General features: G+C 40.0%; 2 protein-coding genes across 3 annotated transcripts in view; both read left to right on the top strand.

Annotated features, from left to right (window-relative positions):
* Positions 1 to 3,418: 3,418 nt before the first annotated feature.
* Positions 3,419 to 17,474, top strand: HAUS3 (HAUS augmin like complex subunit 3). 2 transcript variants are annotated; one of them, XM_081579068.1, is made up of 6 exons: positions 3,419 to 3,494; positions 4,623 to 4,680; positions 5,075 to 6,122; positions 7,156 to 7,595; positions 9,322 to 9,550; positions 16,665 to 17,474. In XM_081579068.1, exons 3-6 carry the CDS (start codon positions 5,220 to 5,222, stop codon positions 16,896 to 16,898), a joined length of 1,806 nt encoding a protein of 601 aa, XP_081435194.1. In that variant the 5' UTR covers positions 3,419 to 3,494; positions 4,623 to 4,680; positions 5,075 to 5,219; the 3' UTR covers positions 16,899 to 17,474. The 2 variants fall into 2 exon arrangements, with proteins under 2 accessions (XP_081435194.1, XP_081435201.1); XM_081579075.1 differs by having other exon boundaries at positions 4,203 to 4,680.
* Positions 17,475 to 20,564: 3,090 nt separating this feature from the next.
* POLN (DNA polymerase nu) overlaps positions 20,565 to 22,232 on the top strand; it is a 137,625-nt gene continuing 135,957 nt past the window's right edge. Inside the window, 1 exon segment of the mRNA XM_081579010.1 lies at positions 20,565 to 20,728. Within this exon segment, the coding sequence (XP_081435136.1) occupies positions 20,639 to 20,728 (90 nt within the window). The 5' untranslated portion in view covers positions 20,565 to 20,638.

Raw genomic sequence — 22,232 nt, 5'->3', positions numbered from 1 at the left:
AGGACCACCAGGAAGGCCTTCCACCTTTTACCGAGGGCATGAGCGCTTCAGGTGATTAGCACCGAGGTCCTACCCCGACCTGTCTCATAGATAGGAAGCCGGGTCTCAGGCAGGACGCCTGCCTTCCTCAGGTCACCTGCCAGAAGGTGGTGCCCTATGACCTGACCCTAGCCCTCTAGGAAGCCTCCACCTCCAAATGCCGTGAGCCCACTCCAGGCCTGGTTTACAGCAGCCCCCCACACCCCCCACCCAGGCGGGCCACCTGCCCGTGCTGTCCTCGGTGGCCAGAACAGCCTTGGGTGGCCTTGCTGTCCCCATCACCTCCAAGATTAAACCCAGCTGCCTGCCCTCTCCCCATCCACTCCTGCCTTCAGCCCGAGCCCACCCCAGCCCCGCTCCATCCCTCCGCGCTCCCCTCTGCTCGCAGCTCAGTCCGTGACTCCTCTGGAAAGTCGGTCTTTCTGTCACGTTTTTATGGCCGCGATTTGGCCCCCCAGCTTGGTATTTGTCTAAGCTGGTTACTCAGGCTGGTCGCTTCTCTCCTTTCCCAGCTCCTCGCCAGGCCAGGCCTGCCGGGCACACTAGCCCTGGCGGGATCTTTGCAGAATGTCAGTGGGATTATGCCTCTTGCCCACTTAGTCTGCAGTGGCTCTCACCGGCTCCTTCTTCCTTGCCTCCTGCCTCCTCGGCCTGTCCTGATGCTCTTTACCTGACCCCAACCCCCTCCCAGGCCCCTGGTGCCCCACTCCCACCAGCTCCTGCTGGGGGTCGTCTTGGTCAGCGCCTCACCCCCACCCACTCGGGAGTTTGAGGACTGAGTCTTCCCCTTTGTCACGTGATTGTCAGAGTGATGGAGGACAAGCTGGCTCTCCCCCCACCCTCCCCCAGCCCCACAGTGTAGGACACACGGGCGGTGTTCTGACCGGGATGGAGCAAGAGGAGAGGAGGAACAAGAGACACCTCTTGCTCAGCTGGACGTGCACACTCATCCAGACCCGGTCTCTGGCCGTCAGGCTCTCTCTCTGCATGGGACACCCCCTGCCTCTGTCTTGCCATCTGTGTCACTTTTGTGACTGCAGAATGGAGCTTCTCACACTGTGTGTCACTCCCCACTTGGAGGGTTGAGTCCCGCCACCGTCACTGAAAACTACATCTGAGAAGAGACGACCTTCAACATCACACTGCAGTCTGATGCCTCTGAGAAGTTGTCTGAAACCTAAAACACATTTTAATACCAACAGGAGAAAAAAAGATTCTCATCGGAAGGAAGAAAACAACAAACACAGCTATGTTTTGGTCTGTTTCGTCCAGCTGGGTCTCAGACTTTCTCAGGGAGAGTCATTCCCGGTTCCCTTTACCTTTTGACTCTCGGTGCTGTGTGCTTAGGGCACTCCGTCGTGTCTGCCTCTCTGCCACCCCATGGACTGTATGTAGCCCGCCAGGCTCCGCTGTCCACGGCGATTCTCCAGGCAAGAATACTGGAGTGGGTTGCCATGCCCTCCTCTTTGACTCCCTAAGTTCCCCTTTAAACCCCAAATAGTTTTGATTGGAGGAAACAGAGCTTGTCCTGGAAGTAAGTGTAACACACTTGGTTTTGTAAATTCCAAATGCAGCCTCAAGTACAGAAATGCCCTAATACGTCAAGTTTCCAAGGAAAACTCTTGAGTCTGAATAGTTAAACCTATAGTGTTTTCATTTGTACTCAGTGGGCTAATACCACTGTGATTTTTACTTTATATTTTAATGTTTTTTGGCGCCAGGAACATCTCTGAAGCAAATGGCTAAGGTCAGCAGTTGGAAGTCATGTGGGGGATATGTGGGCCCAGGGAACGACTCAGGAAGTCACTCAGAAAAGTGGGGTTCTAGTTCAGATCAGCGTGCTGGGGTCTCACCCTCCCGTTTCCCAGGGATCTTTCTACACAGCAGCCCTTTTCTTTCTGCGTCTTTGCTTGGTCTCCTCTTGAGTTCCTCCTCCCAGTCGATAAATATCTCCAAGTTCCTCTCATCTTAAAACCCAAACCCTCCCCCAGCGTTGCATCCCCACCCCTCTGGTCTCCCGTTCTCCTGCTGCTTTCTCTTGCTCTCCCTCAATCTCTGCCTCTTCAGCAGAATTTCTTGAAGGCACTGCCTCCAAAGCCTCCACTTCCTCCCGGTAAGGCGGCCCAGCGCCTCTCCCCGCCCCAACGCCCTCCCCATCCCCACGGCTGGGCGGGGAGTCTTCCCGGTCTCCCCCGGGGCGGGGGAGGGGGGGACGGACGGGTCTAACCCCGCCTCCCAGTTAGTCAACCGGACCCTCTCTTCCCGGGTCCAGGCCCCTGCGTTCAGGCCGGGCACCGCTCTGCGAGTTTTTTTTCTCCTGTAATGCTTTTCCCGACCATTTTAGGCTTTATTGTCTTTTTAGAAGAGAAGGATCAAAAAGTAGAACAAACGAAGAATTAATAAATAGGTTCAAGTCCTGATTAAAGTTCATGGTATCAGCCCTGGAACATTTTTCCTTCTCTTCTTAAAAAATATTAAGAAACGTTATCCGGAGAGACTTCTGCCCTGCCAATGTCACATTAGACTAAGACGTTATCGAACAAGCTACCTTAGGGCCATTTGGTGCTGAGGGTTGCGGAGTACTGATGGGGTAGTAATGACCAGGGCCCCAGCCTTGCTCATTGACACGTTAATTTGTAGAAGACTGGTAAGTAAAACAAAATATTTGTGTCTGGTAGAGATGCAAATACATTCTGTCCGATACAAATGGTAACCTCAAAGATGTGCTTCACTGGACTGTGTGGTGTCCACCAGATTTCCTCCAACGTGGAGGTCTCATTTGAGCCCTGCTCCTCTCGCCGACTACACACCCTCTGTTTCTGGCATCCTGCTTTAAAACCCGTGCTCCATCTTGACACACATCCACTCGACGACTCAAACAGTTTCGACTTTTTAAAAAGTTCTATGTTGAAGACGGGGTTGTCCGGTGAAGAGAAGGCTCGGGAACGAAGTGCTCCTGGAAAACAGCGTTCGTCACAAGAGACTGAGAGGCGAGACGTCTGCTCGGCGACTTTGTCCACGCTCACTCCGGACGGCAGCGCGGCCCCGGGGCTCGCGGAGGACCGGAGGCCCCGGCCACCAGGCGGGCAGGCGACAGGGCGGAGCTGGCTCTGCTGCCCGCTCCCGACCCAACGAGGCTGCGACGGAACACAGGTTTCTCAGAGGAGGCGGACGAGGCCCTGCGTGCACGGGCTAAGGGTGGCGTTCCCCTAGGAGACCCCTGCTTGAGGCAGGGAGCCAATCAGCTCTCTCCCTGCTGGTAGACGTCAGGCCCGGGGCCCCGCCTCTTCCGGTATTGCGCTTGCGCAGACGGTCGCCCAGCGGCAGGGTCTTGGTCCTTTGCGCGCGCGCGCGCGCGGGAGCGGCCTTCCCGTGAGGCCTTGCGAGGTTGGGCGGCGGCGGCGGCGGCAGCGGCGGCGGCGGGCTTCTGAGGGGCGCGAGGCGAGCTTCCTGAGGTGAGCGGCGCCGGACTCGCAGTTCTCTCAGGCTGGCGGTGGGACGGTGGGAGCGGCGCGGGTCAGCGGCTGCGTCTTCTTTCCGGGCGACCCTAGGGACGTCTTTCGGGCGCGCGAGTAGTTTCCCGCGTAGCGCAGTCGCGGTCCTCAGGGGGAGGGGGCGAGGGGAGCGACCGGAGAGGCTGGGGACTCCAGTGCGGTCGGGGGGCGGCCGGAGGGACGAGGGGCGCAGCGGCGGGCAACTGAGGGCTCCAATGCGGGCGAGGGGGGCGGCGGGAGGGGTCTGGGGCTCAGTGCCGGGAGAGGCGAGCGGCGCGGCGGAAGACTGGGGACTCCAGTGCCGGCGGGGAGCCGGGCTCTAGTCGGGTCCTCGAGGCGAGGGGCGCGGCCGGAAACGGGGTCTCCAGTGAGGGTGGGGTGTGGCGGGGCGCGCGGCTCCCGGGGCCCCGGGCCGCTGGGCCCTGGAGGCTCAGCTGGGACGCGGGGGGCGCACTCCAGCCCCGCCGGCCGGCCGGCCGGCACCCGCTTAGTTCAGTCGCTCAGTCGTGTCCGGCTCTTTGGGACCCCGTGGACCGCAGCACGCCAGGCCTCCCTGTCCAGCACCAACTCCCGGAGTTGACTCAGACTCATGTCCATCGAGTCGGTGATGCCATCCAACCATCCCATCCTCTGTCGTCCCCTTCTCTTCCCGCCCTCAATCTTTCCCAGCATCAGGGTCTTTTCCAATGAGTCAGCTCTTCACATCTGGTGGCCAAAGTATTGGAGTTTCAGCTTCAACATCAGTCCTTCCAGTGAACATTCAGCGCTGATTTCCTTTAGGAATTGACCCGCTTAAGGTTTGTGCAGTTTGTCGTCGCGCCGGCTGGGCCGCCACTGTGGACGAATATTTTATTGTCTCGCACACCAGTCGTTCATCGCTGAATGACACAGAATCACAGAGTGCTGCAGATTCCTGGGTCCCGCCTCTGAACCTCTTCTTCCCGTCGCTGGAGTTCGCAGTGTGGACTATTCATTGGTCCCTTTGCTGAAAATAACAAACGCCTGAAATACCTTTAGTTAAGGACTGCTCAGTCCTTTGGTTCTTTTCAAGTCAGGGGTGGTTCTTAAGCCTGGTTTTCTCTGCACTAGGTTGGTCGTGTCTGGCTTTGCTTCTTGCGTGAATGCGGCTGCTGACTGAGTCATTCAGGTAAATACTCAGTTGACTCTTCCTAAAAATCTGACCATATTTATTTCTGTCTTCTCGGAAAGGACAGGGAAAAGAGGTTGCTTAGCCACGTGATGGCGTGGAAAAATTTAGATCCATCTATTTTGAATTAAAAACTGAATCGCTCGTCTATAAAATGTATTTTAAACCATGTTACCTTTGGAAAAAATAAGATTTTCTTGTTAATTAGCCTTTCATTAACGTTGCAGTGTTCTGAGTAATACTCTAATTATTTTTCTTTGTCCAACTTTTCAGCTACAACTATCTCTGGGTTAGATAGTTCCCAAATGTCTTGTGATATTTATCTGTATAATACTTTAAAAGATGGAGTCGCCTTATTTGTGGTCTAATACTTCGTTTTTTTTTTCCCCTCTAGGATAAATTATTATAGATTCTAAAAATATTTTCTCCCCTTCTCTATGGACTTAACATAAAATTAGTTTTGTATGTAATTGGACTTATTTTCTAAATATCAACACTATTAAAGCCTTATCAGTTATAAAATTTTGGGTAGTTAAACCATGAGCTGTGGAAAAGAGTTTGTGGAAACATTAAAAAAAATTGATTATCCCAAAGCTGATATTCTTAATGGGGAAGATTTTGACTGGTTGTTTGTTGAAAATGAACCATTTTTGAAGTGGTTTTGTGGGAATGTGAATGAACAGAACATATTGTCTGAGGAGGAGTTGGAAGCTTTTAGCGTTCTTCAAAAATCAGGCAAGCCCATCCTAGAAGGAGCAGCACTGGATGAAGTTCTTAAAACCTGTAAAACTTCTGATTTGAAGACACCTACCTTGAATGACAAAGAGTTAGAGAAATTAGAGGATGAGGTTCAAACTCTGCAGAAATTAAAGAACCTAAAACTTCAGCGACGTCATAAATGCCAATTGATGGCTTCAGTAACTAGTCACAAATCTCTGAGGTTAAATGCTAAAGAAGAAGAAACCAATAAAAAGCTGAAACAGAGTCAAGGAATTCTAAATGCTACAAATACTAAGATCAGTAATGAACTTCACACTCTTACTGATGGAGTTTCAAAGTTAATGATGTTCTTCAGACGGTCTAATTTGGGTCAAGGAACAAATCCACTGGTGTTTTTATCTCAGTTTTCATTGCAAAACTATCTAAGCCAAGAAGAGCAAAGTACGGCAGCATTAACCTTATATACCAAAAAACAGTTCTTCCAGGGTATACATGAAGTAGTTGAAAGTTCAACTGAAGAAAATTTTCAACTTTTAGATATGCAGGCACCATCTATTTGTGATAATCAAGAAGTTCTTGAGGAGAGACGGCTAGAAATGGCTAGGCTGCAGCTGGCATACATTTGTGCTCAACATCAGTTAATTCACTTGAAAGCAAATAATTTGAGCCTGAAGTCAAGTATAAAGTGGGCAGAGGAGAATCTTCATAGCCTCTCTAGCAAGGTAAGCATGGGAAATGAGACTGGATTCATATTTAAGTTGTTGTTAATTATGAAATAATATTGGGAGATCCCCTGGAGAAGGGAATGGCAACCCACTACAGTATTCTTGCCTGGAGAATTCCATAGGAGGAGCTGGTGGGCTATAGTCTATGGGGTTGCAAAGAGTCGGACACAACTGAGCGACTAACACACGCTGATAGTAAAGTACTTTAGAAAGGGAGATGCAATAATTAATTACATTTTCTTATTTTTTGTTCCGTGTTTAGTTGTGGTATGTGTTATTGTTTCACACAAATAGATCTTAGTGGAGGGCAGAAATAGTAATTATAACCCAACCACATTATCTAGCTCATTTTCAGAAGTACTTTTGCATTCTGTGTTGGTTCATACACAGATAAGGCTGACAGTGCTTTTTTTATGATGAATGAGTAAAGAGCCTTATTGCTGTTACGGGTAGTCTGCCTTATTTGCTCTGACCAGAGGATGGTGCTAATGAAATTAGAAATCCAGTTCAGTGGATTGAAACTCTTGATTGTTTTTTAAGAATGTACACATCTGTTAAAGATATCTACCTGCACTCTTGGGTAGCTTGCTTTCCCGGTCATGTAACCAGTAGATTGTTGAGTAAAAAGAACACAGCTTTTTTGAAGCTAATTACCTATAATTGTCACAAACTTCAGAATGATGTGTGAAGTCCTGTCATTCTGTAGAAGTTCTAAAGTCAACAAGAAGGGTGGGAGAGTAGCTACTGAGATTATTTTAAGAAAAGCATAAATAGCATACATTAGGGTTTGGCAAGTAGTGTGATAATGGGTGATTTTTTTAAAACAAACCTAACAAGATCTCTATTTTGGTAGCCATTTATGTGTATAGTATTTTACACAGTAGTAATAGCATTAAAATTTAGCAGTTCATAATGGCTTTACCCTTGGTTTCATCTTCACTGTGCCATTTTAAACTGTGATTTTGACTTTTGTTAATACTATTCCTACTTTGTATTTACAGTTTGAAATGTAATTGTTTTCTTTGTTTAGGCTCTTGGCAAAGATAATTTGGATGCTAAAATTTCTAGCTTGAACAGTGAAATTCTGAAACTTGAAGAACAAATCACTCATATAAAAGACAAAATTTTGCCTGCTGTGGTAAAAGAGAATGCCCAGTTATTGAATATGCCAGTTGTAAAGGGAGATTTTGATCGACAGATTGCTAAACAAGACTATTACACAGCAAGACAAGAGTTAGTTTTAAATCAGTTGATAAAGCAAAGGGCATCATTTGAACTTCTTCATTTATCATATGAAATTGAACTGAGAAAGCATTGGGACATATATCGTCAGCTGGAAAACTTGGTTCACCTACTTAATCAAAGTAATTTGATGTTCCACCAGCGATTAGAAATGCTAACAGACCCATCAGTATCTCAGCAGATAAATCCAAGGAACACCATTGACACCAAGGATTATTCTACTCATAGGTACGTTTTTTTAGTGACTAATTATTTTTCTGTTTGTTTTTGTAAAGTACTAGAGTTTGAACTAAAATTTGTGAAAGTTTAGAAAGTTCTTTGCACTTCGTTTTTGGCGTTTGTTTTCTCCCATCTTTCTGTTATGTGGGTCTGTGTTGCTTTTTAATTTTTTTTTTCCAATTCTTCAGTTAATTTAATTTTTTTTTTTAATTTTTTAAAATTGAAGGCCAACCTTTTTCATTTATGTTAGATCTAGAAGTAGCTAGTTTTGACGTGAGGTGGATGGTTTGGAGAATTGAAAATATACAGTACAAGGCCTTTATTCATGTTTGGATGCTGTTATTTAGATATGGGGCAGGAGGCTAACTCCAGCAGGAAGTTTGAATACAGCTTGGTGTATAGCAGGTATTGGTGAGCAGAGAATCGATTGCATTTGGAGAAAGCGGTGGTAGAGAGGAGAGAAGACTTCGTTTTTGCATCTAGTCAGGTGAATCAGTAAGAATGACTGCTAGCTTCTGGTCTCTTCTTGATGTCTGAGCAATTAATGGTATGGAGATACTGAAATTGAATGGCTAAAGTAGTAAAAGGACTCAAAAATCTGGATTCTCCTGCTTTTTCTCTAGACTAGAAGAAAATCATCTAATAGTTTTTATTCTTATTAATGAAATGAAGGGCATGGATAGGGCTACGTCATTGCACAGTTTTAGAAGGTGGCATTGACATCATGATTCTGTGTGAATGGTGCCCCCTGGAATTGTGTAGTCACATTCCACAAGAACAGAATTAGCCTTGGGCTTAAACTGGTTTGGGGCTTCCTTGGGGCTCAGATGGTAAAGAATCTGCCCGCAGTGCAGGAGACCCGGGTTTGATCCCTGGGTCCAGAAGATCCCTTGGAGATGGGAATGGCTTCCCACTCCCATATTCTTGCCTGGTGAGTTCCATGGACAGAGGAACTTGGCAGGCTACAGCCTGTAGAGTTGCGAAGAGTTGGACACAACTGAGCAACTAACACTTTCACTACTTTTCACTTTGAACCAGTTTTAGGAAGACTAAGAAAAAGAGCAGATACTTTTTGTCATATATGTGTAGAAGGTACTGCCTCACATTTTTCCGTTTGTACTGGAGGATTTTTCTGCCATTAATGTTTGAAGTATTAAAATGGCCTCTTGGCTCACTAGGAATTTAATTTGTCAAGCAAATGTGGAGATGACTGGAGCAGCAAGTTTACTATTAATATTTATGTAGCTTGTATTTTCAGTTTTTCTCTTTTAAGTCTACCACAGTCCTTTAAAATTAGGTAGATGTTAAGATGTGAAAATTAAATCTCAAAGGTTGACTTGACTTAGGTCTTACATGACAGCCAGAACTCAGACCTAAGTCTTCTGTTTCAAGTTCTTTGCTGTTTCTGCTACATCATAGTTGTGTTCTGTGAAAGAAGTGTTTTCTAGGGCGTTATCTCTGAAATGTACTTTAATTGAAGTAGGTTAATGGCAGTTAAAGTCAAAAAGAATTTTATGTCTAAAACTTGGAAGATAGGAAAACTGAGGATTCAGATACCATAATTAGAATGTGTATTTCTGTAATGAGATAGTATTGTAGTTGGAAAGTTTTTAATTGTTTGATTAATGTTTACAAATTGTTAGCTTTCCCCAAAGATGCCCCAATATAGTGGGTTATAATTTTGAAAACTGTACTGACTTAAGAATTTTTTCTAATTTTTATTTCCACATTTTAGACTTTATCAACTTTTAGAAGGAGAGAATAAGAAAAAAGAATTGTTTATAACCCATGGAAACCTGGAAGAAGTAGCTGAGAAATTAAAACAGGATGTTTCTTTGGCACAAGAGCAGTTGGCAGTATCTGCTCAAGAACATTCTTTCTTTCTGTCCAAACTAAACAATGATGTGAACATGCTTTGTGAAGCTTTGTATCAAGGAGGAAATCAGCTTTTGCTTAGCGATCAGGTAGGTGCTTACCATGGTAATTAAAAATGCTTTAAAAAAAAATAATGTTCATTGTAAAAGATACTAAAAAAAATGTTAACATGAAGAAAATATTACCCCATTTCCCTGATAGTAACATTTTTATATCTCATTTTTATTCACATATAAGTATATTTTTCAAGTAGTTTTGATCAGAGTTTTTAAAATTTATTAAATATTTCAGATATGGAAGGATATGTAATGTTTATGGTAAGAATTAAAATAAAACCATCCCTGTATTTTTTTCACCTATTTTAACACACAGAGGATTGCTCTTCTATCTTTAAAATTCTGTGTACCCTTGGTAATAGCGTGCTCCTTCTAATAGCATTCCCCTCTCGTTTTTCAGGGAGGAACTGCTATGCTAAGTTTTGTCATTTGGTTTCTTTTATTTATAGTACAGACTGTGTGTTATTTAGTTTTGTATGTTTCTGAACTTTATATAGATTGTATTGTATATATTCTTCAGTAACTTGCTTGTTTCGCAATATGATTTTGGGTTTCATCCATGTGGATATTTGTAAAACTTAGCTCATTTACAGTAGCTCATTTATAGTTTTCTCTTTTGTATAGTTAGTATCCCCTTATGTGAAATTCCACAATTTAATTACCTGTTCTGTTGACAGACATTTAGATTATTTCCAGTTTTTGCTGTTGTAGATCATACTGCTATGGATAGGCTTGTTGCAAGTTTTATAGATGCATGTCTCTCTCTCTGTCATCTCACATAGGAGTGGAATTGCTGAATAACAAGTTCTATTTCACATTATACATCAAACTGATTTTAGAAGTGGTTGTACCATATTGTACCAGCAGTGTTTAAGAGATGCTCTTTTACCATATTTTTTTCATGACATAGTGCTATTTGCATTTACAATTTTCTCTCTGCATAGATATAAAATAGCATCCTGTTGAGGTTATAATTTACATTTCTCTGATGATCATGGAGATTGAGCCCCCTTTGGGTAGGAGTTCTTTTACATATTTCAAATGCCAGTCATTTGTCAGTGATGTGTGTTGCATAGTATGTTGCATATGTTTGCTCCCTATTTGTGTCTTGTTTTTTTCTTTTTTATTGTTACCTGTTAGTTTGTTTTTGGCTTTTTTTTTAAGATTTCAATTTGGATGTAATTTACCACTCTCATGGTTTGCCCTTTTTTATAGCTTGTGAAAGTTTGCCCTTAACATAGTAATGACAGTCCCTTTTACTTTATCTTAAAAGTTTATGCTGTTCTAGTTCAGTTCTTCAGTCCACCAGGAGTTCATGACATGAGAAGTAGAGTTCTAATTTTGTTATTTTTTTCCCCATGAATAACCAAATTGTCCCATTACCACTTATTGAGGCATCCAAATTTAAAATCACTATCTTTCTGGTGAAAGGACCCTCATACATTAAAATACGTAAAAGACCCTCCTTAAATGTCTTTTGCCTTCATGTATGTTTGCTTAGATATTAAGAGCACTACCAGTTCTGAACCATAAGCTGGGTTCAGAGTCTCTTTTGGAGGACGGGATGGTTGGATGGCATCACTGACTGAATGGACATGAGTTGGAGTAAACTCGGGGAGATGGTGAAGGACAGGGAAGCTTGGCCTGCTACAGTCCTTTGGGTTGCAAGGAATTTGGCACGACTGAGTGACTGAACAACAGATGATTCCTATCTGGACTGTGATTCTAACCAAGGGCTCTTCCTGCTCTGGCCATCCTGATCTTAAGATTGTTGGTGTCCGTAGTTTATTACAAAGACAGTCACCTGTTTGACTTCCTACGTTCTATGGACCTTGGACTTTACCACTCATCTTGTCCGTCTCAGGAATCATGGATTCTGTTTTTTCAAGATTAGGATTGAGTAAAGCAGCTCCTGGCCTCTCCTAGCAGTCTGCATTGTTCTGTGGATTTGTAGTCTTTTAAGATCTTGTTATCTCTTTGTTGCTTTTAGGAAGCTTTTGGGTTTTATTGTTGTTGTTGTTGCGCTGGGCCTTCTGCTGTGGTGCGTGGGCTTTCCCTAGTTGCAGTGAACAGAGGCTCTTCAGTTGTGGCATGGACTCTCTAGTTGCCCCATGTGGGATCTTAGTTCCCTGACAGGCATCGAATCTGTGTCCCCTGCATTGTAAGGCGGATTTTTAATCACTGGACCACCAGGGAAGTCCTAGGAAGATTTTGTTTTGTTTGACTCTTTAAATACTTCATTTCACTTTTTACATTTTTTCCTATGGAAGAATTTATCTGAATAACTAGCTTACCTTTTCTTGAAATAAGACAGCTATGATTAGTTTTTTAAATAATTTTTTTATAAAATATACAAAATGTAAGATTTACAATTTTAACCATTTTAACGTGTGCGGTTATGATGACGTTAAGAACGTTTGCAGTGTCATGCAGCCGTGTCACCATTTACTTCCAGAACTTTTTTCTTATCCCACATGGGCTAAACTCTGTGCCTGTTAAATGTTAATTCTCCATTCCTTCTTTTCCCCATCCCTGGTAATCTCTGTTCCATTTTCTATCTCTGTAAATTTGCCTACTATAGGTATCTTGTAAAAGTAGAATCATATAATAATATTTGTCCTTTTGTCTTTGGCTTATCTCAGCATAATATCCTTAAATATCATCCATATTGCATCAGGTGTGAGAATTTTATTCCTTTTTGGTGCTGAATATTCTATTGTATGTATATATACCACATTTTATCTGTTTATCTGTGCTTTATCATCGCATTTTATCTGTTTATCTGTTCATATGTCCATAGACACTTGAGTTGTTTACACCTTTTATCTGCTGTATATAATGCTGCTATGAACGTTGGTGTACAAATATTTGAGTCCCTGTTTTCATTCCTTTTGGGTATATGCCTATGAGTGAATGCTGAATCATGGTAAGCCTGTGTTTACCTTTTTGAGAATCTGTTTGACATTACCCAGCAGCTGTACCAGGGTTCTAGTTTCTACATGTCCTCACCTACAGTTGTTATTTTCCCTTTTAAAAAAGTATGTAATAGTCATCCTCATGGATATGAAGTGATATTTGTGATTAGTTTTTTAAAGTCTCCTATTACTGATTCTATCTTCTTGATCTTTTAAATAATTCTGTAAAAATCCTATGATGGTGGATTTGAAAATTTCTTATTGTAGTTCTGTCAGTTTTTTATTTATATTTGAGTCTACTTTATAAGTTACATCCAAGTTTAAAATTACAGTGAATTATTATCCTGGTAGATTTAAATTGCAGTGATTTAACTGTTTAGCATTATATAATGACCCTGTATTGTGCTTTTTGTCTTAATTTTCTCTTGTCCGATATTAATATTCCTATGCTACTTTTCTTTTGGTTAGTATTTGCAAAGTAGATGCTTTTTTCCTTTACTTATGTATCTTTTATATTTTCCTTTTTATTTAGCATTATGAAGTAAACATTTCCATGCTATAATAATTTTTAATGTTTATAATACTCTATTGATTTAATTACTATGTCATAATTTCTGTAACCAGTCTACCATTTGGATGAACTCTTAGAGGTATTATAGAATTATGAGGTTTCTTGGGTTAGTCACATTATTTTTTAGCTTTTGATACTGCCATATTGCTTTTCAAAGGAGTTTACCTACTTAAAATGTCACCAGCTATTTGAATGTCTACTAGACACCATTTATCATATCATACACCATAATTTCACAAGTTTCTAAGAAAGAAAAAGCTTTTTCATTTAAACTGACACAGTACTTTCTTATTTAGAATTTTTATTTCATACCTATTAGAAGATATCTTTTAGGTATGGTAGACATAGATTTTTATCATATCCCTTAGGAATATACATGAAAAGGAAAAAGCCAATTAAAATGATTAAGGTATTTCTGAAACTTCACATTCAGTGTCCATTTCTGTGTTATTTCTTGACCCAGAGTATTTTTGTGTTTTTCCACACTGGACATGAACAATGTTGGTGACAGTAAAAAACACTATTCAGTTGGTAAGTTGTTTCTGACTGCGGCCCCATGGACTACAGCACACCAGGCTCCTCTGCCCTTAGCTGTCTCCCGGAATTTGCTCAAATTCATGTCCATTGAGTCAGTGATGCCATCCAACCATCTCATTCTCTGTCTCCCACTTTTCCTGCCCTCAGTCTTTCCAGCATCAGGGTCTTTTCCAGTGAGTCGGCTCTTCACATCAAGTGGCCAGAGTATAGAAGCTATAGTTTCAGCATCAGTCCTTCCAATGAATATTCACAGTTGATTTCCTTTAGGATTGACTGGTTTGATCTCCTTGCTATCCAAGGACTCTCAAGAGTCTTCTCCAGCACCACAATTCGAAAGCATCAATTCTTCGGCATTCAGCATTCTTTATGGTCCAACTGTCACATCTGTACATGACTGCTGGAAAAACCATAGCTTTGACTATATGGACTTGGATCGGCCAAGTGATGTCTCTGCTTTTAATACGCTCTCTAGGTTTGTCATAGCTTTCCTTCCAAGGAGCAAGGGTCTTTTCATTTCTTGGCTGTGGTCACCATCTGCAGTGATTTTGGAGCCCAAGAAAATAAAATCTGTCAATTTCCATTTTTTCCTCTTCTATTTGCCATGAAGTGATGGGGGCTTATGCCATGATCTTAGTTTTTTGGATGTTGTTTTAAGCCAGCTTTTTCACTCTTCTCTTTCACCCTCATCAAGAGGCTCATTAGTTCCTCTTTACTTTCACTGACAAAATGTGGTCCACTGGAAATGGGAACGGCAAACCACTCCAGCATTCTTGCCTCAAGAACCCCATGAACAGTATGAAAAGGCAAAAAACTAAATGACCTAATTTTAAAATGAGCTAAGGACTTGAATAGACATTTCTCTAAAGAAGATATATAAATGGCCAACAGGTTTATGAGTAGTTGCTCGACATCACTAATTCTCAGAGAAATGCAAAGCAAAACCACAATTGAGATGTCATCTTACCCCTATTATGACTATTAGGGTAGTGTTGGTGAGGATGTGGGGACGTTGGAACAATGGTACATTTTTGGTGGGAATGCAAAATGGGGAAGCTACTGTGGAAAACAGTATGGAATTTCCTCGAAAAAATTAAAAATAGAACTACTGTATGATCCTGTAATCCTCCTTCTGGGTATACATCCAGAGGAAATAAAAATAGGATGTTAAAGAGATGTTTCCACTCACGTGTTCGTTGCAGCCCTACTTGTAGTAGCTAAGCTGTAGAAAAACCCTAAAAGGAGGAATCTATGGAGGAATGGAAAAAGGAAATATAGTAGTATATACATACAGTGAAATATTATTCAGCCTTAAAAATAACTGCAAAATACCACAACATGAATGAACCTTGAAGAGATTATGCTAAGTGAAAATAAGCTAGTCCCAAGAAACAGTGCATGGTTCCACTTACTGTGGGCTGTCTAAAATAGACTCCTTAGAAGCAAGGGTACAGTGGTGGTTGCCAGTGATGGAGAGTTGTTCATCAGTAGGTATCGAGTTTCACTTAAGGCAAAATGAACAAGTTCTAGCAATCTGCTACACAACATTGTGCTAATAGTTATCAGGACAGTATTGTACACTTGAATTTGTTAAGAGGGAAGATCTCATGTTAATGTGTTCTTAACCACAGTAAGAATTAAAAAAAAATCGGTACTGGAATCCCCCAGTGGTTAGGACTCCATGCTTCCAGTGCAGGGGGCATGGCTTTGATCCCTGGTTGGGGAACTAAGACCCTGTGAGTCTTGCAGTGTGGAGTATTATATATATGATGAAGTGCTTCTTATGAATGTCTGGTCAATAACAGTTACATGATGCTCTCAATTATACAGTGCATATTGACTGCAGTTATATTCAAGTGTGAAAGAATCCATTCCAGAATCACTAAAATATGGTGATTTTACTGTAATGTCATTGGGTATCATTATTTTACATTTTTTCCTAGCCCAGTGAGATAGAAAATGTCATCCATATGAATTTTAACTTGCATTTTTATTAATGAAGTTGAATATTTTTCATTATTTTTAGTATTATTTTAGTAACTATTAAGATCTTTAGTATTGAAGTTAAAGGTGAGATGTTTCTCATTGTTCTCCAGTTTATAGGGTTTTTCCTCAGAGGCCACTTACTGTAGATACTACTTGATTTTTTTTTCTTTAATGTAGTTTAAGAAGTACTGCTCTTTGGAGCTGGCATTTATGACGTGTGAAGCTAGTATTCTTGAACTTGTGCATTAGAATCCACCAGGGAGCCTGTTGAAATGTGGCTTCTGGCTTTGTTGCAGAGTGATTCAGTGTGGAGTGAGGTGTAGGAATCTGTTCATAGCAAGTACCAGGTGATTACCTACTGTGGGTCATTCTGAGAAGTGGTCGAAAGTTGAGGTGTAGTTATAGCTACAGATTGTCTGAGAACCTCCTTGATAATACTGGCTGAGAAATTATAGGAGTAGAAAGCATGGTTAGAAAACCTAAGCTGCTTTTAATGTTAAGAAGTGAGGAATTTCAATTATTAAATGTGGGGGGTCCAGAATGTCTAGGTTTTTGAGAAGAATTACATGGTAAATCAGGATTGTTGAATGTTACATGTAATTCCATCTTCTGTAACAGTGTGAAAAAGAAAAATCCAGATTGACAATTATTTTATATTGGTAATTGCTTCATTTCAAGGTTTTCTCAGTACCTCTGATGTCTAGAGTAAACAGGTTAGGCTAAAACAAGGTTTGATTACTTTGGCAGAATGTTAAGTTCCATGAAGGAAGTGATGTTCGTTTTTTTTTTTGGTGTTCATTTTTATAGTTGTAGACTCTAAAACAGCGCATGGTATGAGGTAGGCATTTAGAATACTTGTTGAATGTATAAATATGCAGAAACATTTACATATCAAATACTCTTCAGGGAGTATGAGTTTGCTTTGAATCACTTAAACTTGCCTATAGAAGTCTCAGTGGATCTTACATAGACTTTTTATTAATCCTGGTATGGATTTTTAATTGAGGTTCATTTATTGTTGAGGTTGTGGGAATAATCATTATATCATTTAGATTCTTCCTATGTAAATTACATTTAAGATTTATGATTGGTGTTATGAATAGAGATTTTGAATTAAAAAGCATTATTATTTTCCTTTTAGGAGTTAACGGAGCAGTTTCATCAAGTTGAATCTCAGCTAAATAAACTAAATCATCTTCTTACCGGTATTTTTGCTGATGTGAAGACAAAAAGAAAACTTTTGGCATCTAATAAACTGCATCAAGTGGAAAGAGAATTATATGTATATTTTTTAAAAGATGAAGATTATCTGAAAAATATTGTGGAGAATTTAGAAAACCAATCAAAGATTAAGACCATTGGTCTTGAAGACTGAAAATTGCCAAAAATGATATCTTCACTGCATGTGCTTTACATATTAGGAGAAGAATACAGATAATAAACACCATGAAAATTTTAAATTTGAGGTTGATGAACCATTTCATTTAATGAATTTTGAGTATTATATCAATTTGATTTACTTCTTACATGTTTGTTCAGAGTACCGGTGCTTTTTGTAACTTGAGAATTTGCTCTGTGGCACTTATTCTTGGTAACCTTTTTTAAAAAAAAATTTATTTATTTTTTAATAATTGCTTTACAGAATCTTGTTGTTTTCTGTCAAACCTCAACATGAATCAGCCATAGGTTTACATATATCCCCTCCCTTTTGAACCTCCCTCCCATCTCCCTCCCCATCTCACCCCTTCAGTTGATACAGAGCCCCTGTTTGAGTTCCCTGAGACATAAAATAAATTCCCGTTGGCTGTCTGTTTTACATATGGTAATGTAAGTTTCCATGTTACTCTCTCCATACATCTCACCCTCTCCTCCCCTCTCCCCATGTCCATAAGTCTGTTCTCTATGTCTGTTTCTCCATTGCTGCCCTGCAAATAAATTTTTCAGTACCATTTTTCTAGATTCCGTATATATGCATTAGTATATGATATTTATCCTTCTCTTTCTGACTTACTTGACTCTATAATAGGCTCTAGGTTCATTGACCTCATTAGACCGGACTCAAATGTGTTCCTTTTTATGGCTGAGTACTATTCCATTGTGTATATTTACTACAGCTTCTTTATCCATTCATCTGTCATTGGATATCTAGGTTGCTTCCATGTTCTAGCTATTGTAAAATAATGCTGCAGTAAACAATGGAATACATGTGTCTTTTTCAATTCTGGTTTCCTAGGGTATATGCCTAGGAGTGGGATTGCTGGGTCATATGGTGGTTTTATTTCTAGTTTTTTAGGGAATCTCCATACCGTCTTCCGTAGTGGCTGTATCAATTTCCATTCCCACCAGCAGTGCATGAGTGTTCCATTTCTCCACACCCTCGCCAGCGTTTATTGCTTGTAGACTTTTTGATGATGGCCATTCTGACTGGTGTGAGGTGATATCTCATTGTGGTTTTGATTTGCATTTCTCTAATAATGAGTGATGTTGAGCTCTTTTCATGTGTTTGTCAGCCATCTGTATGTCTTCTTTGGAGGAAATGTATTTTTAGGTCTTTTCCCACTTTTTGATTGCATTGTTTTTTTGGTACTGAGTTGTATGAGCTACTTGTATATTTTGGAAGTTAATCCTTTGTCAGTTGTTTCATTTGCTATTTTCTCCCATTCTGAGGGTTGTCTTTTTACCTTGCTTATAGTTTCCTTTGCTGTTCAAAAGCTTTTAAGTTTAATCAGGTCCCACTTGTTTGCTTTAGTTTTTATTTCCATTACTCTAGGAAGTGGGTCATAGAGGATCTTGCTTTGATTTATGTCATCGAGTGTTCTGTCTATGTTTTCATCTAAGAGTTTTATAGTTTCTGGTCTTACATTTAGGCCTTTAATCCATTTTGAGTTGATCTTTGTGTATGGTGTTAGGAAGTGTTCTAATTTCATTATTTTACATGTAGCTGTCCAGTTTTCCCAGCACCATTTATTGAAAAGACTGTCTTTGCCCGACTGTATATTCTTGCCTCCTTTGTCAAAAATAAGGTACCCATAGGTGCGTGGGTTTATTCCTGGGCTTTCTATCTTGTTCCACTGGTCTATATTTCTGTTTTTGTGCCAGTACCATACTGTCTTGATGACCATATCTTTGTAGTATAATCTGAAGTCAGGAAGGTTGCTTCCTCCAGCTCCATTCTTCTTTTTCAAGACTGCTTTGGCTGTTCGGGGTCTTTTGTGTTTCCATGTGAATTGTGAAATTTTTTGTTCTAGGTCTGTGAAAAATGCCATTGGTAATTTGATATGGATTGCATTGAATCTGTAGATTGTGTTTAGTAGTATAGTCATTTTCACAATATTGATTCTTCCTACCTAGGAACATGGAATATCTCTCCACCTGTTTATGTCATCTTTGATTTCTTTCATGAGTGTCTTACAATTTTCTGTGTACAGTTCTTTTGTCTTCTTAGGTAAGTTTATTCCTAGATATTTTATTCTTTTTGTTGTAATGGTGAATGGGATTAATTCCTTAATTTCTCTTTGTTATTTTTCATCGTTAGTATATAGAAATGTGAGTGATTTCTGTGTATTGATTTTGTATCCTGTGACTTTGCTAAGTTCACTGATTAGCTCTAGAAGATTTCTGATAATATCTTTAGGGTTTTCTATGTACAGTATCATGTCATCTGCAAACAGAGCTTTACTCCTTTTCTGATCTGGATTCCTTTTATTTCTTTTTCTTCTCTGATTGCTGTAGTTAGGACTTACAGAACTATGTTGAATAATAGTGGTGAGAGTGGACACCCTAGTCTTCCTCCTGATCTTAGGGGGAATGCTTTCAGTTTTTCACCATTGAGAATAATGTTTGCTATAGGCTTATCATATATGGCCTTTACTATGTTGAGGTAGGTTCCCTCTGTGCCCATTTTTTTGAAGAGTTTTGATCATAAATGGGTGCTGAATTTTGTCAAAGGCTTTTTGTGCATCTATTGAGATTATCATACGGTTTTTATCTTTCAGTTTGTTAATATAGTGTATCACATTGATTTGCACATATTGAAGAATCCTTGCATCCCTGAAATAAACCCAACTTGATCATATTGTATGAGCTTTTTAATGTGTTGTTGAATTCTGTTTGCTAGAATTTCGTTGAGGATTTTTGCATCTCTGTTCATCAGTGATAATTGGCCTTTAGTTTTCTTTTTTTGTGTTGTCTTTGTCTGATTTTGGTATCAGGGTGATGGTGGTCTTGTAGTATGAGTTTGGAAGTATTCCTTCCTCTGCAATTTTTTGGCAGAGTTTTAGAAGGATAGGCATTAGCTCTTCTCTAAATGTTTGATAGTATTCTCCTCTGAAGCCATCTGCTCCTGGGCTTTTGTTTTTTGGGAGATTTTTGATCACAGCTTCAATTTCAGTACTTGTAATTGGGTTGTTCATAATTTCTATTTCTTCCTGGTTCAGTCTTGGAAGATTGAACTTTTCTAAGAATCTGTCCATTTTGTCCATTTTATTGCCATATAGTTGTTCATAATAGTTTCTTATAATCCTTTGTATTTTTCCATTGTCTATTGTAACCTCTCCTTTTTCATTTCTAATTTTGTTGACTTGATTCTTCTTTTTTTCCTTGACGAGTTTGGCTAAAGGTTTGTCAATTTTGTTTATCTTCTCAAAGAACCAGCTTTTAGTTTTATTAATCTTTACTATTGTTTCTTTCATTTCTTTTTCATTTATTTCTGCTCTGATCTTTGTTATTTCTTTCTTTCTGCTAATTTTGAAGGTTTTTTTGTTGTTCTTTTTCCAGTTGTTTCAGGTGTAAACTTAGGTTGTCTGTTCGAGGTTTTTCTTGTTTCTTGAGGGAGGCTTGTGTTGCTATAAACTTCCTTCTTAGAACTGCTTTTGCTGCATCCCATAGGTTTTGTTGTCTTTTCATTGTCATTTCTTTCTAGAAATTTTTTGATTTCCCTTTTGATTCCTTCAGTAACCTGTTGGTTATTTAGAAATGTATTGTTTCGTCTGTGTGTTTGTGTTCTTTACAGTTTTTTTCTTGTAATCGATATCTAGTCTCGTAGCATTGTGGCTGGAAAAGATGCCTGATACGATTTCAATTTTCTTCAATTTACTGAGGTTTGATTTGTGACCCATGATGTGGTCTATCCTGGAGAATGTTCCATGTACACTTGAGAAGAAGGTGTATTCTTCTGCATTTGGATGGAATGTCCTGAAGATTTCGGTGAGATCCATCTCATTTAATGTATCATTTAGGACTTGTGTTTCCTTATTAATTTTCTGTTTTGATGATCTGTCCATTGGTCTGAGTGGGGTGCTAGAGTCTCCTACCATTATTGTGTTACTGTCAATTTCTCCTTTTATGTCTGTTAGTGTTTGTCTTGTGTATTGAGGTGCTCCTATGCTGGGTGCGTAGATATTTACAATTGTTGTGTCTTCCTCTTGGGTTGATCCCTTGATCATTATGTAATGTCCTTCCTTATCTCTTGTAATATCTTTTATTTTAAGATCTGTTTTGTCTGATATCAGGATTGCTACTCCAGCTTTCTTTTGATTTCCATTTGCATGGGATATATTTTTCCATCCTCTCACTTTCAGTCTGTATGTGTCTTTAGGTCTGAAGTGGGTTTCTTGTAGACAGCGTATATATGGGTCTTGTTTTTGTATCCATTCAGCCAGTCTGTCTTTTGGTTGGAACATTTAATCTGTTTACGTTTAAAGTAATTATTGATTTATATGTTCCTATTGCCATTTTCTTAATTGTTTGGGATTTGATTTTGTAGATCTTTTTTTTAGATTTCTTGACTCTGTAAGTCCCATTAACATTTGCTGTAAAGCTGGTTTGGTGGTACTGAATTCTCTTAACTTTTGCTTGTCTGGAAAGCTTTTGATTTCGCCATCAATTTTGAATGAGATCCTTGCCGGGTACAGTAATCTTGGTTGTAGATTTTTCCCTTTCAGTATTTTAAATATATCCTGCCATTCCCTTCTGGCCTGCATAGTTTCTGCTGAAAGATAGCTGTTAATCCTATGGGGTTTCCATTGTCTGTTGCTTGTTGCTTTTTCCTTGCTGTTTTTAATATTGTTTCTTTGTGTTTAATCTTAGTTTGATTAGTATGTGTCTTGGTGTGTTTCTCCTTGGGTTTAGCCTGTATGGGACTCTCTGTGCTTCTTGGACTTTATTGACTATTTCCTTTTCCATGTTGGGGAAATTTTCAACTATAATTTCTTCAAAAATTTTCTCATGCCATTTCTTTTTCTCTTCTTCTGGGATCCCTGTAATTCAAATGTTGGTGTGTTTGATATTGTCCCAGAGGTCTCTGAGACTATCCTCAGTTCTTTTCATTCTTTTTACTTTATTCTGCTCTTCAGAAGTTATTTCCACCATTTTATCTTTCAGCTCACTGATTCATTCTTCTGCTTCGTATGTTCTGCTATTCATTCCTTCTAGAGTATTTTTAATTTCAGTAATCGTGTTGTTTGTCTCTGTTTATTCTTTAATTCTTCTAGGTCTTTGTTAATTGATTCTTGCATTTTCTCCATTCTGTTTTCAAGGTTTTTGATCATCTTTACTATCATTATTCTGAATTCTTTTTCAGGTAGTTTGCCTATTTCCTCTTCATTTATTTGGACTTATGTGTTTCTAGTTTGTTCCTTCATTTGTGCAGTGTTTCCCTGCCTTTTCATTATTATTTTTTTAAACTTAACTGTGTTTGAGGTCTCCTTTT

Source organism: Giraffa tippelskirchi, chromosome 1 (genome assembly GCF_054371585.1).
Source record: "Giraffa tippelskirchi isolate mGirTip1 chromosome 1, T2T-mGirTip1v1.2.pri, whole genome shotgun sequence".
Classification (NCBI taxonomy): Eukaryota; Metazoa; Chordata; class Mammalia; order Artiodactyla; family Giraffidae; genus Giraffa; species Giraffa tippelskirchi.
Note: the sequence above shows the minus strand (reverse complement) of the source record. Positions and strands in the feature narration are given on the sequence as shown.